The 18,417-nt window shown below is 41.3% G+C and overlaps 2 protein-coding genes across 3 annotated transcripts; one reads left to right on the top strand and one right to left on the bottom strand.

The window, feature by feature from the left end:
• The first annotated feature begins 2,269 nt into the window (after positions 1 to 2,269).
• On the top strand, positions 2,270 to 8,102 carry prpf31 (PRP31 pre-mRNA processing factor 31 homolog (yeast)). Its single transcript, XM_073485256.1, has 14 exons — positions 2,270 to 2,426; positions 3,781 to 3,996; positions 4,086 to 4,146; positions 4,267 to 4,350; positions 4,450 to 4,547; positions 4,758 to 4,864; positions 5,025 to 5,194; positions 5,323 to 5,480; positions 5,585 to 5,674; positions 5,987 to 6,114; positions 6,307 to 6,379; positions 7,045 to 7,173; positions 7,279 to 7,377; positions 7,798 to 8,102. The coding sequence occupies exons 2-14, from the start codon at positions 3,781 to 3,783 to the stop codon at positions 7,909 to 7,911; spliced, it is 1,527 nt and encodes a 508-aa protein (XP_073341357.1). The 5' UTR covers positions 2,270 to 2,426; the 3' UTR covers positions 7,912 to 8,102.
• Positions 8,103 to 9,361: 1,259 nt separating this feature from the next.
• On the bottom strand, positions 9,362 to 18,047 carry cnot3a (CCR4-NOT transcription complex, subunit 3a). 2 transcript variants are annotated; one of them, XM_073485308.1, is made up of 18 exons: positions 17,957 to 18,047; positions 17,233 to 17,303; positions 17,033 to 17,100; positions 16,867 to 16,941; positions 16,691 to 16,780; positions 16,459 to 16,587; positions 16,098 to 16,193; positions 15,761 to 15,980; positions 15,533 to 15,666; positions 15,287 to 15,343; positions 14,083 to 15,004; positions 13,869 to 13,974; positions 13,623 to 13,764; positions 12,679 to 12,787; positions 12,015 to 12,213; positions 10,522 to 10,654; positions 10,277 to 10,402; positions 9,362 to 10,176 (listed from the first exon to the last, which is right to left on the bottom strand). In XM_073485308.1, exons 2-18 carry the CDS (start codon positions 17,255 to 17,257, stop codon positions 10,078 to 10,080), a joined length of 2,730 nt encoding a protein of 909 aa, XP_073341409.1. In that variant the 5' UTR covers positions 17,258 to 17,303; positions 17,957 to 18,047; the 3' UTR covers positions 9,362 to 10,077. The 2 variants fall into 2 exon arrangements, with proteins under 2 accessions (XP_073341409.1, XP_073341410.1); XM_073485309.1 differs by having other exon boundaries at positions 9,982 to 10,176; positions 12,688 to 12,787.
• Between the last annotated feature and the right edge of the window lie 370 nt (positions 18,048 to 18,417).

Raw genomic sequence — 18,417 nt, 5'->3', positions numbered from 1 at the left:
CTGAACTCTGTGACTTTTCAACAAGAAATGTGAAAAGTCACTTGGGATATAGCCTCTAGGGGCCCCCAGTCTCCTTGGGGTGCTGAGCCTGTACCCAGTAGGCCTGTTCAGTCATCCATCTGTGATCCCATTTTTGATGCCTTTAACATCTGGATATTTGTGACTCAAGAAGCAGACATTAAGGTGATGAAGTTATAAAACAGAGGTTGTCCCTGTGCTTTTCTTACCCACAGCCTGAAAGGAATTCAGCTCATTAAGATTAAAGTTCATAGTTAACGTAACAAATAACCAACGTTACTCAGGGAAAAATAATGCAGATCTTTCTAGCTTCCTATGAACTGAGGTCCAAATCATAAATTGGGTTACAATATGAGCTATAAACACACTGAAATGACTGACAAAGAGACGAGACAATGAAACTCTTTAATCCACAGTATTACTTGGAGTTGTAAGATTTAAGAATAGATTTTATATTGAATAGCACATTTGAATTTATAGCCTAAGTTCTGGTCTCCCCAATGAATCCAGGTGAGTTTGTTCTGACCTGCTATGAACATCAGCTAATGATAAAATTGGGGTAAAATGATGGTTTAGGGGAGCACATCTCATGTGACTGGGTCTTCACACAGTGCTTGATTTTGTTTTTTCTTCCCATCAGGGCCAAAGAGCAAAGAATCAAAAAGAAAAGAGGATTTATCACACAAACCCAGGTCGCCTGTGGGGGCCAATCCAGTGACATCATCACGCTTCACTGTCAGCCCTGCCAACGACCCCCACTTGGTGTGATGTTACACGTCATTGTGGGAACCTTTAGAGCTGAACCCTCTTGGACTGGCCAGTGAATTAAACCCAACAACCAGCCATTCACCCAGAGGCTATTTTTTTATTGAATAGGCAACTGAAAGAATGAGACTCCCGTTCTAAAAGCTGGACACATTCCAGGTTTTACCAGCGACAGGATTTTGTATGACGGGGTTGTTGTGCTCCTGCCTGCCACTATTTACAGAGTTTATTCATAGCCCCTCGGCTACAAAAGTCTTTGGAAAAGGCAGCGTATGTTAGGAGAAGAGGAGCCTGGAGCTTTGTAAAATCTGAAACAGATTTGACAGCTATGCAGTGGGAGTCTTGCTGTGTACCAGCTTACCTTCTCTTTTTCTGCTTCATTTTGTTGTATTATTATTCCCCAGATGTGCAGGGGAATGCACTTTCTTTAGTCATTCATCTGTCTATGTAAACGCTTGGATTCCAGCCCTCTCTTTATTAAAGACGATTTTCATTGCAGTCAGTCAGTTGTTCTTGTAGGCAGCAGTTTGGGACAGAAATCACTCGACTCCTGTATTTGAGAATACTCATTTGCATTTGTACAAATATCATAATACAAGTGTATACAATATCATTTTAGAGCTGTTTACTTTTAGATGTATTCTTAGACTGCACGAAAAATGAAACAAGCTATGCTTCTTTATACTTTCAGTTCTAAAAAGGGTTTCTTTTATTACGATTAATTTATATATTTATTACATTGTTTTATTTATGTAAAGCCAGTTTCCATGCAATATTTTATTTATTTGGTTATTTATTTACTTATTTATTAATCAATTTATTTATTTGCTTTTCTGCGATTAATATATATTAACTTAGCTATAATTTGTTTGGGACAGAATGCATCTAGGTTATACCTTCTCTAAGATCTTCATAACAAATAAATCAAAATATTTTCCCAAACGTCTTAATTGCTAAAAAAGTATTTTGTATAATTTTACTTGTTAATATATGCCAATCTGTATGGAACAATGTCCTGTAATGTGTCATTATTTTCCACTGTCTATGAATTTTTAGCTGTCTTGTCATTCTTTTACCTTGTTTAATGACCGTTAATGTAGCTTAGCATGAAAAATCAAAGCCTCTCATCAGTAAATAACTCCATTTGTTTGTGTATCTGTTAATTTACCCCATTTTCTACTAATAACAGTCCATCATGCAGTCGAGATCCAACTAGTCCATTTGTTTAGTCTGTTTAAATGTTGGTTTAAAACCTGTATTGTTTAAAGAATGGTTTTCAAGGGATAATGTATAAACAAGGGGAAATAAAAACTTCAAAATGTGAACCTCTTACTGAACTGTTTCATGACAATAAATCGTATTGTTTTGTAATCGTAAACTGCTGTATTTATAACCAAGAACACCCACGTGCCCGCTTTCAAACACACCTTTACGTTTGTACAGTGGGTTTACACCATTTCCCAGAAAGCCTTGCGGAGGTTGTGACGTATTTAGTCTGCGACAAAACGATACAACAGTTGACTGCAGATTGACGAGGAGTACAGCGTCTAACGACTCGTTTTAACTTAACGCAGAAGGAGTGAGAGCCTCCATTGGACGCATTTGTTTTTGTTTCTGTAGTCGACCGGAGGTTTGACTCAAAGGTAAGTTTGTTTCACTTAAAAAGCGTTAAGTAACCTGGCCGGCTGCGTCAAGACAACGTTTGCTAATGCTAGCAAACGTTAGCTAGCCTAGACCGTTCGCCAGATTAACGATACAAACACTGTTGGACTCGTCTTTCACTAAAGGCTACAAGTTCACGTTTCCTCTGCCCCATACTTTATTCTGTGTTAAGTTTGTTGATATTGTTTCATGGTCTGAACAGGACCGTCATACCGTGAGATCATGTGAACTCCAGCTAGTTTTACTAACAAACCCCACATGTGTAACTACATGTTTTACTTGCATAAATCCTATTTTATGTAAAGGTTTTTTTTTAAAGAGTTAACAGTTAACTTGAGTGATGTTTATGTCCTAAAATGTCCAAACCTATGAACAGTTTTCACAAAAACACAAATAACAAATTACATCTAAATCAAGCATAGAAAACTAGCAATTATTTGCAGTTGTGAAACAGTGACTTTTAGTATATTTGGCTTGTAATCCCTTTAAAGTAAAGCAATTTGTACTGTCACAGGTTATCACTTGTCAGATTGAGTCATTTTAAGGGATTTTGGGGAGCTGAAGTAGTAAAAGTAACCAGTATTTCACAAGAAAAACTCAGAAATTAGAGAGGGCAGAAACAAACATAACCGTGTCACAGAAATGTATTTTTGCTCTCTGCTATGTCCAGAGTCTTTAAAGGTGCACTATATAAAGAATTGACCATATGTTGATGTCATCCTCAAAACATATAGTAGAGTATCAGTATCAGTAGAGTAACCGCTAACTGTAGCTGCTGTTAGCTAGTTAGCTCAGTTAGTCGCGCAGCTAGTGGTCCAGACTTGGAGCACAGAAGCTTTGGGCCAGAACCAGCATGGTTTAGCTGGTTAGCATGCGAACTTCAGTAGATATCTCTGCAACACAGGACACAGATGCCATGACATCAAAGCTGTTTTTTCTTCCCATTAAGTTGCAAATTATAGTTACTTTTTGAATGTTTTCAACAAAGATTTTACATACTGCACCTTTTTTAATTAAATTTTTGTCCCTCTAACCAGATTGTGATTCCTCGGATTTATGTATAGTCTGATTTTGATACTTTTTTATAAAACATCTTATTCATAGGTGTCGCTTACACTGGGGACGTGAAAAAATAAAACCTTGCACCCAGAAATATTAGTGAACCATATAACCAGTATGATTTGCCATTATGCAGTCCTCCCCCCCGCCATACACTCAATAACAGTCGGGACCCCTAATGGTCCTTGGACTTCGTTTTGGAAACTGATCTTTGTGCCAAAAAAAAATCAAGCCAGTTACCTCTAACATCCTGAAACTATATGCTGCTGATTTTAGATGTCCCTGGCGGACGAGCTCCTGGCTGACCTGGAGGAGGCTGGAGATGAAGGGGAGGACGGGTTGTATCCAGAGGGAGAGGAAGGGGAGAGTGATGGAGAGGCGACACAGGGAATGGCAGAGGGAGGGCTGGAGGACATCCCAGAGGAGATGGAGGTGGACTACAGTAAAGCTGAGAGTGTTGCATCCATTGCCAAGCTCCGCAATAGCAAACAGGTGAGTTATAATATGAGTGTGTCACACATGCGGATGTTTATTATAGTAATGTGTCTGTTCTGGTTATAATCTTCACTTCTTGTCTTCAGTTTTCAGAGATTATGGACAAAATTTCTGTGTATGTCGGAAAGCAGCGCATGAACTCTGAGGGTGAGTGTGACAACATGCTGTATGGTTTAAGAAGATACTCATAGCATTTTATTCCAGTTGGAATTTAACCAAGAATCTAAATAAACTTGTTCTGATTCTGTTGTTTTTGTTTACTTTTAGTCTCAGGTCCCGTCGAGTCTGACCCAGAATACAGACTGATCGTGGCAGCCAATAACCTCACAGTAGAGATCGACAATGAGCTCAGTGAGTTGACTGTTCACGGTTTTGTAAAATAAAAACTAAAAATGTAAAGGGTTTAATGTTGTTTTGATCTCTATAACAGACTTTTGTTGTGTTTTTCAGATATCATTCACAAGTTTACACGGGACAAATACTCCAAGAGGTTCCCAGAGCTCGAGTCTCTGGTGCCAGATTCTCTTGATTACATCCGCACAGTCAAGGTGAGATGAGTTGAAATGTTTATTTGCCTTTTTTAAACAAACATAAAAATCGTGTTTCAAAATGAGAGTGAGGCTCTCTGACCTTATGTCATGGGAAAGCAGTTTGAGTTTTTGTTATCAGTCATGCTGCAAAGGTTAAATGTTATGATTAAAAGTAAAATAGCGGCACCTGGTTTGAGCATCATTCTCGATTTGTCTTTCCCCCTTTAGGAATTGGGAAACAATCTGGAGAAGTGCAAGAACAATGAAACCTTGCAGCAAATCCTCACCAACGCCACTATTATGGTTGTCAGCGTCACAGCCTCGACCACACAGGGGTGAGTCGACCGACCTCTGTGGTTTATCAATTTTTTTACATTTATTTATTTTCTATCGCTCCCATCCAAAAGAATGCATCCTCACTGTCACTGCTGAGGGTGATGGTCACCCTTTAAATACTTCTCCACACATTGACTTGGTGTATTTTTGTGGTTTTAGGTCACAGCTAAGTGAGGATGAACTGAAGCAGCTGGAGGAGGCTTGTGACATGGCTCTGGAGCTGAACCAGTCTAAACACAGGATATATGAATATGTCGAGTCCAGAATGTCATTCATTGCCCCAAACCTGTCCACCATCGTCGGAGCGTCAACAGCAGCCAAGATCATGGGTGAGAGATGCAAATACACCAGATTTTAACATTTCTTTTCTTTTCAGTACAGTGAGATTACAAATGTAGATTGTCCTTGCTGTCTAACCCCAATATTTTTTTTCCTCTCTTCTCTTTCTGGTTTGCAGGTATCGCTGGCGGCCTCACAAACCTCTCCAAGATGCCCGCCTGTAATCTGATGCTGCTGGGAGCGCAGAGAAGAACCCTGTCTGGCTTCAGCAGCACCTCCCTGCTGCCCCACACTGGCTTCATCTATCACTGTGATGTTGTGCAGTCGCTACCGCCTGTGAGTAAATTTATTAACAATAAACACACATTGTAGTGTTTTTGTGCATTGAACCCAACACAGGGGCCTCGTAGCTAATACCTGTTTTTCATTCTTGTCTTCAGGACCTCAGGAGGAAGGCGGCTCGTCTGGTCGCTGCAAAGTGCACTCTGGCCAGCCGAGTGGACAGTTTCCATGAGAGTTCAGACGGCAAGGTGACCATCCAAATACACATTAATGCTGAATTAATTATGAGTTGTAAAAAATGATTAAATTCTATAATGTTTTCTCAACCTTGTTTATGTATGCGGAGGACCAACATTTAGCAAATATCTTAAAATAAAACACTAAAGCACTCCAAAATTAAAGCCTCAACCATTTCCATATAGTTGAAATTACACCTCTCTAACACTACCAGTATTAAATTAGGTCTCGAAAGCATTTTAACATTAACATTGCTGCACGCAAAAACAATAAAGACAATTTTAATTCATTTCTGACTCCTTGCATGAACTTTTTTTTTGCAGGTTGGTTACGATCTAAAAGAAGAAATCGAGAGGAAGTTTGATAAATGGCAGGAGCCTCCACCGGTGAAGCAGGTCAAACCGCTGCCAGCCCCGCTGGACGGACAGAGGAAGAAGAGAGGAGGAAGAAGGTTGGGAATCTGTTAGCTCAGCACATGCATTGTCCTGCTGAACAGGCCACAGATTTAGAGTAAAGTGGAGAGAGCTGCACGTTGGAGCATAACAAGAAGCTTACATAACATGCATAGCCAAGTTTAGAATACCACCATCAACTCTAAATATATACAGTATAACCACCGCTGCTCTTTTCTTTTTATCTGAAGGTATCGAAAGATGAAGGAGCGTCTCGGGCTGACTGAGATCAGGAAACATGCCAACAGGATGACCTTCGCAGAGGTCAGGAGATATTTTCTGTCTAGTCTCCTATAGCTGTCATCTCTTGTTTAACCGTGCTTACTGCTGTTTAACTCAGGCGATAATATGATCAGCATGAATTCTGTTTAACTGTGACCTACATCATTTGTTTAGATCCATCACATCTCATATGCAAGAACTGTGCTTTACATAAAGACACAATATACAGAAACATCACATCGGATGCTCTTCCCTTCCAGAGCGTCTAAATATAAACGCACACAGATTCAATCTCTTTGCATGAGGCTTGTGTTTTTCACCTCAGTTCCTCTGGTTGGCTGTTCTAACTCCTGAGAGGATGATGGCTAAAAGCAGCTTCTGATTTCATCCATTTACAACAACAAAACAGATACTGCACCAAGACCTGAGAGACAAAAGTCTGCTCTAATATTTCAGCCTCGAGGCAGAATCGTAATTTAACCTCAGATGTTTACGGCAAAACCACTGCAGCAAGATGAGGCGTAATGTTTTCATCCTCACAGGAAGGGAAGTTCTCAAACACTGCAGTGTTAGAGCTCAATTTAAAAATCAAGTTAGATTGCATCTTAGTTGGCACACGATTCTATATTGTTTTACATCAGTGCATTTCTGGTTGGAGAAGCGTAAGCAGTGAGACTTGAAGCAGAATTTCTGATGTGTTGTTGCAGATTGAAGACGATGCGTACCAGGAGGATCTGGGCTTCAGTCTGGGTCAGCTGGGGAAGAGCGGCAGCGGGCGAGTCAGGCAGGCTCAGGTCAACGAGGCCACCAAGGCCAGAATCTCCAAATCCCTCCAGGTAAACTTATTCATCACTCATTTTCACTCCAGCATTCAGAAACAGATGCTGTTTTTATTTCAGATTCTTAAGCTTAAGTCTGAAATGTTTGGTTGTCCACAACAGAGGACGTTGCAGAAGCAGAGCATGAGCTTCGGAGGAAAGTCCACAGTCAGAGACCGCTCCTCAGGAACCAGCTCCAGTGTAGCCTTCACTCCTCTACAGGTAAAAAGAAGTCCTCTTTTTTTATATTGATACTTTTAAACCTAAACTTAAAAACCTATATAGTCAGTCTGGCTTTATGTTGTGTCTTAGAATTTTATGGTTTTAATGTTAATACCAACTTTAATTTGTTTTTTTTAATCATAAATATTTCTTCTTCTTCATCATCATTATTTTATTAACTTTTTAAACCAATTTTTAAGTGTAATATTTTACTTTATTTGTATTATTTCTTTTGCTTTATTTATCTTTATTCCTTATCTTTTATTATTTTAGTCTCAATCCCTTTTTATTTTCTTAATATTCCATATTTTTTTCAGTCACTTTTAAAGCCCTTTGAATTGCATTTTGATTGGTTTGAAAGGTGCTATATAAATAAAGATTGATTGATATTTTAATTAATCGTTGTGCTCTCCTCTGCAGGGGTTGGAGATCGTGAATCCACAGGCAGCAGAGAAAAAGGTGGCTGAAGCCAACCAGAAATACTTCTCTAACATGGCAGAGTTCCTCAAAGTCAAGAAGGAATCCAAGATGTGAACACACACACACACACACACACACACACACACACACACACACACACACACACCATCCCGCACAGGGACAGCTGCACTCAACACTGCACCAATAGTATATTTTTAAATTTGTCCGACATTGTGCTGTCGTGTATTTTGTTTTTGACTTTATCTGATTTTTCCATTTTAATAAAATATGTGAATAAAATATGATTTCATGTCTTCCCTCGAGAAGGAAAAAATGTTGAGTTGGTGTGAAATAAGTTTGTTTTAGCCATTTAACAGATGGTCCACAGTAAATGCATGCATCAAGTCTTAAAACGTTAGCTTGACGTTGGTCTTGATTCTCTGCCACCGCGCTCGGCAGACACACTTTATTTTATAAAAGAATCTGTAGTCAATCAAAACCATGCTCATCTAAAATTAGTGGAAAATAAGTGAAACCATATCCTCGTGTAGGAATGACAGGACTTTACACGACACACTGACTTGTAATTTCTTAAAAGTATTTATTGAAATTTTACAATCCTGTTATAACCCCGTTTTTATGACATCTCCCATGCAGAACTGTGATGAGAAAAAATTGTAAATACGTCTTGAAATTCACATTTTATCAATTTCTTAGCTGACCTTCCCTTTCTGAAAACCTCAAAAGCCCAAAAAATAGAATCTATAAAAGGCAAATCTCATAACTTTGCTGTATTTTCCTTTTATTTTCACTTCTTTCACCCCCCCTCCCTCCCAAATAAAGCCTGAAAACTAATTACACACAACAGAAAATTGTAATTGCAGTACAGATCTTGAGTTTTCATGGTTGCTTGAATGGAAAAATCTGATTCAGTTTAATACTCTCCCCATTCAAACGGCCAAGAAAAGGTGGGATCTGTCCCGCTCCAGATTCAGAACCAGATTAAATCTTATTGTTCTTCAGGAAAGCACATGAACAACCACGGCAGATGAGACATTTCTTACTGGATCCACAAATTAAATCTACCACCGGACCTTTAGGATTTGTGTTTTCGCTCTACATGTAAACAGTTTATCAGTGCACATTCACTGTATAGGGTCTTCACTCCAAATATCAGGTGGTAAATTGAACACAGTGGATTTTAGGATGAAGTAACATCAACAGAAGAGAATAAAACTTGAAACTATAGGTGGGAAGTTGACTCAAACCAAACTCAGATTCATTATCTAATACGATCTGTGTATTTTGAGAGTAATTAAGAGGTGATTTGGGTACAGGTACATTCACTACGCTTAGCGTGGCCTTGTGCATTGAGGATGATGAGAATTCCTCAATGGCGGAAGAATCAAATATCTAATAGATTAATGTCTCAAACCCTATTTTTAAGATTTATTTTACAAGTTTATTAATTTGTCACAAACATGAATGCGCCATAATAATGCATTTTCTTTGACAGGTTAACTTAAAAACATTTTATTTGTAAAGAGAGGGAGTCAGAGACAAGTTCAATTGCATAGCAATTTAATCCATGTCCAATAAGGACTCTTTCCCTGTCACAGGGAGAGGCCCTGCGGTCACTCTCAATCAGCGTTTTAAATCGACCAAGACAATATCAATAAAACTATTGATAAACGCTCACTATCTCTAAAAGTGACCATATTCAACAGGCATCGTAGGGTCTTAAAAGAAGCCAGTCCTACACACCATGACTAAATGTCCACTGTACCTCCCCAGTCTAAACCACCAAAATTACAGTAAATACAAGAAGGGCAGTTTACTCAACAATCAAATCCAAGGTTTGTTTTGTGTCAAGTCAAAGGCGTTCCAGGCTCATGTTGGGTAGGTGGTACAGAGAATCTTGTTGAAACGGAAAAAGAAAACAAAACATGAGAAACATGCATGGGGTAGGCTTTCCTAATGCCACATACTGAGTGTGCACACAGACAGGCACAAACGCAGATCTCTAATGAGAGCCCTTCCAGCTTCTGCAGCGCGACGCGTTTGATCGGGCCCATGGGGCGTTTTTGTCAAAAGCAGAGTGCTGCACGAGCAGCAAGGGCTTCACGCCGAGATGCAGCCTATACAGACACCAGTCTCCATTTTAGGAGAGGGTTTCTACTACACATCACAATCTCTATCCACAGTTTTGAAGTTCAGTCTCGGAATGTCAACAGCAGCACGTTTTGTCTCTCTCTCTGTCCTTTCGCGTCCCTCTGTCAGTCACTGCAGATCTCTGTCTTCGAGGTACCTGTACTCGAAGGTGAACCCCTCCTTCTTCCTCTGGCCCCATTTCTCATAGTCGAAGTAAATGTAAGTGCCCTGGAGGAATGGCAGAGAGGAAAGAACAATCACTCAAAAGCTCAAACACAGGACCCACACAGTAGCCTCTACAGACGAAATGTGAACTGTGAGTCTGCACCTGTTCAAACTCATCAGTGATAGTCTTGGGCTCCTCGTGCCTCTGGAACCACATCATGTACTTGGTGTGAAACCTCCATGACTGCTTCTTCAAAGCCTTGGCAGACAAATACTGAGCCTTGGTGCCCTGAAAGAGGCAGGACAGATACACCATTAAGCTTCAAGAAAGACTTTCATACATCACTGGGAGATGAACAGTGAGGTTTAAACATGGAGCGGGTGGGGTGAGTGTGTGCATGACTTTACCTCCAGGTAGTAGAAGATGAAAAAGAGTGTTTCTGTGGACAGTCTCTGGTAAAACTCTATGGAGTCAGAGTGGTGCGGCGGTATCTGATGATGGAAGGGCAAGGTGGGACACGGGTTCCTCATCAGGTATTGCCTTCAGGACAGAAGCACAAACAATTATAAATCCATAGCAAAAGCTCAAGGGGCAACTGATCAAATAAAGGGTTCAATCATGAAGGAAACCAGCACCCCACCATCCAAAGCAACTACATCTATCCATGCATCCACACCCTAGTTAAAATACTGACTAAAGTCATTGTTTGGGTGTTTACGGTCAAAGTTGCATCCACTTAAAGTGCACATTTTTGCCACTGACAGGCTGAGGTTGTTATTCTAAGTGTCTGACAACATAATGAAGCGATTCCTGTGGAGAAGTCTCGCTTGCGAAGAAGAGAATTGTTGCAGCAAGACAACAGCGGAAACCTTTAGCCAGAGTTGGAGAGAGGAGCTTACCTAGAGGAACTGCCAACAAGAATTTATTTCCTAAGTCATGACTGAATATTTAACTGATTTTTTACAATCTAGTTGAGCCAACATCTGCAACAATGCACCTTGTGAGCTTTGAAAGCAGGACTTCTGGTAACAAAAAGGATCTTATTATTAAACAAAAAGGTCTATAATTTCCATAACCTTGTCAGATACTTAGAATAACAACCTCAGCCTGTCAGTGGTAAAAACAAACACTTTTGTGGACACAACTTTTGATGATTGGAGTTTCCCCAGCCGTGTTGCGGCTGCTGAGGTGATCTGCAGGACTGATTCCAAAGCCTTTGGTCAGTATGAATCACTTACACACCAAAACCTGCAAATAGTCTAAATCCAGGTTTAAAAATACCAGATTGGTAGGTTGGCAATATTCTAAATTTTTGTTATTGTCTACAAATTCCACAACAGTCTGTCCGTCAAAACTTTACGTCTTTGGCTCTCAGCCCAAAGCATATTATATCTTACTTAAGACTTTACATATTAGTCACCTAAGTATGCTTTAAAGGATAAATAATCTCCTAAATCAGATGGATGTTAGTTTTTAGGAAATATTACTCAAAGAGGACAACAATGGAGCTCTGTGGCAGAGATTATCAAATGTATCAAGCTTGAGTTACAAACGCATCACCTGTTAGTAGGATCAATTAACTGGTGGTGTTTTTATGTGATTTTTTGGGGGAATAATAATATACCATATATTACCAAACTTGTCCTTGAATTAGGTTATAACAGATGTGCAGATTATGTAATAGGCTTTCTTTTGTCCAGGAGACATGAAGATACACAGTAAAAATAAAATCAAAGACATTTAGCATTTATAAATTTAATTATGAATGACTTTTTTTTTTCTTTTTAATTACTGTAAAGCAGATTTAAAGCCCGGCACTGTGTTTTTCCATTTCTCAATTCATTAATAAACCATGGAGGATGCATCATCACTGGGTTATGAAAAGACGTGGCGCCCTCACCTGATCCTCTCAGAGTCGGAGGGGTGTGGCATGTGTGTCCACGCGGACTCCTGCATGGCCTGCTGGTAGAGCTGGTCTTTGGGGAGAGGGGTGGGGCCAAGTGGACAGACCCCGAGCGAGGGCGGGATGCTGACCTCCGACACGGACGGCTGAGGGGCGGCGGGTGTGCCGGGCGCTGCAGATGAACCAGAGAAGATATCTACAGAGAAACAAAACGACAAAAAAAGAAAAAAGGATTGAGTTAGTGACAAGAATAGTGTACAGACTCTCTACAGTGTTTGTACAACTAATGTTTGTAAAATACTTCATTTTAATCGATATATTTTTCCAGGTTGTGAACACACGAACGAATACTGACCCTGTAAAATTGTACCGTACTTAGTAGTAGTTGGTTACATTCCATCACTGGTCATTCTCAAACTTGAGACTAAGATTTTAATTTTTCCTGTAAATGTATATTGGTTGCAATTATCAGTCCTGAAAAAAACATATTGGTCGACCCCTAGTCAGCATCATCTACTAAAGAAGCTCTTACAAATAAAAACATCACTTATTATTGATATAACACATTCACTTCATAGTCACATGCAAGTGACAGCAGGTTACAGTGTTAAATTACGAGCTGCTTATTCTTCAGTAAGTTCGTGAAGAAAAAATGTCTGACCGTTCCGACCTCGGTCTGTCAGGTGCAGGTTGGGAATCTCTCCATCCAGGCCTGATCCCAGCGCTGCTCTCTCAGCCATCGCCTTAAGAGAACTGAGAGGCTCAGGAGCCTGAGGTGGAAAAGAGACGGGAGACAACATGAGAACAGGGTGGCTGACTCAGTAGAATTAAGTTGAGGAGTGAGGAAAACCTCATTATCATGTTATGGTCATTAAAGAGCGGAGCATTAGGAAGAAAATACCAGTCCAGAAAATGAATTATGCAAACGACTACTATTATAGATGCTACACTGAGAAAACAACAATCCTCTTTCTCCTGCGTAAAATTAAAGACATGCAGCCAGCAAAATTTAGACAACATGACCTGTATGTACTGAGCATCGTATTCAAAAGAGACAGGATTCAGTTTTCTGGCACAGCTGACATATTTTAAAACATTGGGCTTCTGGTTTTGGTATACATGTGGCCCAGGGCAGAGCTTCATGGGCAGCCTGGGATATTTTTAATAATGCTATTTTTCAGCAGAGCACATCAACGTTCTTCAGTCATGTACCAAACAAAAATACCTAAAGAAACTACCAATGCCAGCATGGTCATTTGGTAATAATCCACATTAGAGTTGCAAAGGGTTGGTAAATATCCAGAACATTTCCAAAAATGAATCAGCTCACTTATTTTAAGTTCAGCTGAACTACACTGTTGATTTCTATTTGAAGGGTTTTCAATTATTTCAGATTGTGATTTAGTCAAAGGTTTGTTTCTTTCCCCATATGACATGGTAAATACAGTCTGAGCAAATAAACCCTTATATTTTTCTGTCATTTCCCCAGATTTCCGGTTAAATAGTATCCACAAGTATTCCCAAAGTAGCAAATTCTGACTACTCAATTAGACCCTCTATCACAGTCAACGTGCCCCTCTGTCAAAACTCTGCTCGATGCCTCACCTTGAGGCTCTCAGAGGCCTGTGTATAGGAGTGAGGCCCGTTGAGGAGACTCCCTCCTCCAGGTGTGCTGTCTGAGAACGAGGGGGACGGAGAGCTGGGAGGCAGCGTGATGGAGCTGATTAAACTGGGACCATTGTCCATCCTGCACCGAGAGAGAGAGAGAGAGAGAGAGATGAGTTACCACATGAAGAATGAGAAGAAGTGTGCAGAGTTTGCAGTTCAAGCAATCAACGACGGATAACTCACGGCTGACTTGTTGAAGAACTGAGAGATGAGGGTTGGCTGCTTTGTGACTGGCTCGGTGTGCTTAGAGCTGATTCTGTGGAGCTCTCTGCCACTACAGCACTGTAACCTGTGGGCAGATGAGGGAAAAGTTAAAAAACAAACACTAGAAAGAGAACACAATGTTGACTTAAACAAATAAAGAGTCACACAGGGCAAGCGTGACAAGCTAACATACTTGTGCTTCCATTTTGCTTCAGTCCACTGGGTGGTCTAGCAGGAGCAGCATTCACCCCTACTCCTCCAACCACGCCGACATTCCCTCCATTGCCTCCCATCATGCCAACTACTCCGGGGGTAGTGCTGACAGAACTCGGGGGCACCTGAGAGGCACCGGGGGCTACATTTTGCCCAGGAACCAGACTCAGAATACTCCCACTCAAGGAGCTGTGGGCCGGGCTGGAACCTAGCAAACCGAGCCCTGTCCCCGCCCCGTTGGTTGTGACTCCACTGGAGCCAGAGGTGGGGATGGAAGTGCTGCTCTCCACAGAAATGCTGGACTGGGTGGTGCTGCTCAGACCCAAGCCTCCTGATGCTGCTGCCTGAGCGTAGGGGGCAGGTGTGGAGCCCGAAATGAGCCCTGCCATTGTGTTTAAAGAAGTGGGGTGGCCACCCAGGCCTAAACCAGCCATTTGGTTGGTGCTGCTGGTACCCGTCATGCCAACTTTGCTCAATCCCAGCCCCAGGCTGAGTCCCAAACTGGATGTCGGGGTGGGCCCAGATGTGGGCTGAGACTGAGAGATGGGAGCAGATAAAATAGGTGTGGTGGGCGTGGATAGAGAGGGGGCAGTTGAGGCTGGGAGAAGAGGGTTGCTGGGCGGGCTGGGCGTGTTGTTTGAGGGGACAGAAGGTTTTGTCTGAGGTGGCTGCTGCTGTTGCTGCTGTGGTAGGATTGGCGGCGGTTGTTGTTGCGCAGGTTGATGCTGATGTTGTTGCACTGCGCTGCTGAAGCTCCCTATAAGACTGCTGCTTGTGGGGACCGCAGAAATGCCGCCGACTACACTCGCCATGGATACAAGTGAGGAGGACGAGGAGGACCCAGAGGTGGTGGAGGAAGAGAAGGAAGATAGCAAGGATGGCGTGCCGTTCTTCACAGGTGACTGCAAATTAAAAAAAGCACCAGAAAAAAGATATTTCAGACAAAACTGTCCTGAGGGCAGCCACAGCTGTACAAAGTCTATGAGGAGCAAAGTTAACTGTGAGCTACTGAGGCCCAAATATGCAGGAAAGGGTACAAACTACATCAGAAATCTCCAACCATGGTCCCACAGAGAAAGCGTGTGTTCCTTAAACCCGGCCACCATGATTCTCCAGGACCAAGGATGAAGAGCGCTGTACTAAACTGTTCAGCTACTGGCACAGCACAGATGAGAGCCTCTCACCTGACTAACTTCACTGTCTGTCGATCGTCCTCTTTTCTTATCGTCCTCTGAGTTCTCCTATGGGAGGAGATACCTTGATATGACAATCCACTTTTGAAACGTTGATTCAGCGGATTATAACACAAAGCGTCTTGTAGAAGGGTAAACTCAATGCAAAATTATGAAAGGAGAATGTGCAAAATTATGTCGGAAACATTAACTTTACACCCTGACCCAAGATTTCATTAAACAGAGACAAGAACTTACAGCAGTGCAAGTGGCCGGGGATGGAGGGATGGGTGAAGAGGAGGTGGTGGAAGTGGGAGTGCTGCTGGAGTGGAGATACATCTCATCTTCCACGTTGCCCTGACCTGACGGAGAAGTTGCAACTAATGCTGCAGCTGCAAGAACAAGAAAGAACAGAGACAGGTGATTTTGTTATTAAAGCCCAGGATGTTCACCACCTAAATGAATCAAAACATCTCCACAACTCACGGATGTCTTCCAGGTCTAAGTCATCATACAGGAACTCGTTCTCCTCAAAGTCTGGGTCTTGGGAGGAATCGATGTAGTATTCAACATCATCTTTGATCTTCTGTATTGAATCCACTGCTATCGAGTCGTTGTCCAGCATTCGTAAAATGGTCTCCAACATGCGAATGTGGAACCTATGCCTCTCAATCAACCGCTTGAGCTCTTCAATACGATCTTGTTTCTACATGAAAGAGAGAGGAGACAAGCACGTGGTTTACGGCAAACATTGAAGCTAATTTTTTTACAGTGGATGTGTAAAAAATAAACATCCTCACAAAAATGAGAAGGGAGGACTTACCTCTTTGTCACCTTTCTTTTTTCTCGTCTGAACTGAAAGAGACTCCACCTCACTTTCAAACTGATCCACCTGCATATTTAGAGTGTCTATCGTGTTCTGCAAGAAAAGAGGAGGAAAAGGATGTTAATGGATTTGATTAAAAATTCTTCCTAAAATAGATTTTTTTATCAGACTGTTTTATTTATTAATACATAGTTGATTAAAATTGTAGTTAAGTTCTTGATAAATAGATTTCAGGAATTCTCTCCTCTTGATTTTTTACACTTTTTCTTCCCTTTACAGCACAAGGTAGAAAAGCTCATCAAGAAACATTCAGGCAACCAAGACGTACAACAGGTATCGATAATAGAGGATGTATTACTGTTAGCCACTGTCCCGTTTCCTCCTTTTCCCTCTGAGCTGGATCCACTTTCTGTGCGAGCCCCAAGCCTTCTTTGGAGTAGGCTTTTGTTTTTGTTTCCCGTTCTACAACCTTGAACCGCTCCATTTGCTGAGGAAAGAAAGATCGCAAATGATTTGTGACTGTTTTGATGGGCTGAGATACATTACAGAGGCAATATTAACCTAAATTAGCAACTGAGGGAGAAACATACCGTCTCTATAAGTTTGCGGTTCTCGACTAGCTGCCTTTTGTCTTTGATCTCGTTTGAGGCCACCCATGTTTTTATCTGATCTCTCAATCGCTGGGAAGACAGATGGTGTCAATAATAAATCACATTATCACTTTCAAAAAGACACAAAGGACAATGTGTTCCTTAGCTTGTCTTACCTGTAGTTTTTTAATCTCTTTCTTGAGGTCAGCCTCGTATTTTTCCTTCTGGTTTGCATTGGCTGCATTGTGGAGCTACAATATAGACAAATAAATGAGTCTCTTTTTGATGCATCAATTTTGTGATGGACTATCAGACAAATGCAGGATGCAAAAAATCTCTCACCTTTTGCCAAATGTCTTCAAACTGTTCTACACCTTCTGCTACTTTTTTCAAACATCTATCGATTTCCCCTGTGGAGATGAAAGATGTGATCCAACATCACTGCACATAAATATCCACTAAAGTTCTGGATCCGTGTGCAAGATGCCAAGCAGCTCAGTGCGATGGATCCTGTGCAACATTAGTTTCATCAACAGTCTTACCTTGAAGTTTTCTCTTGTCAGCCATGGCTCTGACTACGACAATGTCCACATTCCGTCTGCCACAAAGTTAGCTGTGCACAGAAACCCAAACGTGTATGAATACATCGTTCAAACAATACACAAATTCCTGCAACAGAGCCATCAGCACATCGGTTTCCTGAGAGTGGAGCTGACGTTACTCCAACTAGCTGGCCAGTAAACGTTAGCTGCACGAACAACGTTATCTCCTCACGATGTAAAGGCGCTTCCTGCATTAACTTCTGTGCACCCGTTTGTCCATCGTTATGTTTTCGTGAACGTAGCCGATCATGCTATCAGCAATATGACTGACATGGTTGTCAGCTAAAATTAGCCACCTAGCCTGCTAACGTTATTGAGCTAACGTTAATACTAGCCAGTCTCTTAGCTCGTCCACCTCGCTCGGTTACTATCTGGCCCGCTTCACAACAAGTACCACGGAGCATATAGATGGTCATATGTCATATTCATGCATCATTATTTTGGGGTCCAGTTTAGCTTTCATATGGTGGTTTAGCGTTGTGAAAGGCACAATATATCAGAATCCGTTCTTATCGTTAACCTGCAAGCTAATATAGCTAACATTCTGGCTAGCTAATGCATAAAATGCTAGCTAGCAGCTTAGCTAGCCTGCTAGCCAAATTTAGGAAAAAGGGAAACTGGGTCAACCCGAGCATCTAGATTTATACTTGTTTACGACATTTACCTAGGGTATGGGCTTTCGTTTGTCTTTTTTCAAATACAGCCAAAACTAATTCCAGAAAGTCTTCTTTACTTCCAAATTGTGTTTTCTTTTCGACAAGCTCGCTCACTGTAATGTAGCTGAAGATGGACGGTAGCTAAAATCCCACCTCCGCGTTTTGGCTCCGCCCTAAATCGAATCCACGACATCTGATTGGACAGAACTCACGCCTGTCACTGAGAGACATCCGCTAGACAAGACACAAAACCACAAGTGCATCCCATCATCTCGTTACTGGAGCATCTTCTCACTTCATCTTTATTATCCCTTGAGGTGGATAATGTCACAGATTTTTAATTAAGATAAATATAGATTTCCACAATCATTCATGGTTACAAGAAGCTTGAAATTGATCTCCACGACAACTGAGGAAACTCCATCCTCTGTGGAAGACTGACATGATTAATGACTTTGAAGTGGGATGT

The sequence above is a fragment of the Pagrus major genome, chromosome 17 (assembly GCF_040436345.1).
Source record: "Pagrus major chromosome 17, Pma_NU_1.0".
In the NCBI taxonomy this organism is placed as follows: domain Eukaryota; kingdom Metazoa; phylum Chordata; class Actinopteri; order Spariformes; family Sparidae; genus Pagrus; species Pagrus major.
Note: the sequence above shows the minus strand (reverse complement) of the source record. Positions and strands in the feature narration are given on the sequence as shown.

Excerpts from the sequence above, each read along its gene's own strand:
- prpf31 (XM_073485256.1), top strand. The coding sequence starts at position 3,781 with ATGTCCCTGGCGGACGAGCTCCTGGCTGACCTGGAGGAGGCTGGAGAT. Across the intron at positions 4,548-4,757 it reads ATTACATCCGCACAGTCAAG|GAATTGGGAAACAATCTGGA; the intron begins GTGAGATGAGTT and ends TTCCCCCTTTAG. Across the intron at positions 5,481-5,584 it reads TTGTGCAGTCGCTACCGCCT|GACCTCAGGAGGAAGGCGGC; the intron begins GTGAGTAAATTT and ends TCTTGTCTTCAG.
- cnot3a (XM_073485308.1), bottom strand. The coding sequence starts at position 17,257 with ATGGCTGACAAGAGAAAACTTCAAG. Across the intron at positions 17,101-17,232 it reads TGACAAGAGAAAACTTCAAG|GGGAAATCGATAGATGTTTG; the intron begins GTAAGACTGTTG and ends TCATCTCCACAG. Across the intron at positions 12,788-13,622 it reads AGGCCTCTGAGAGCCTCAAG|GCTCCTGAGCCTCTCAGTTC; the intron begins GTGAGGCATCGA and ends TTTCCACCTCAG.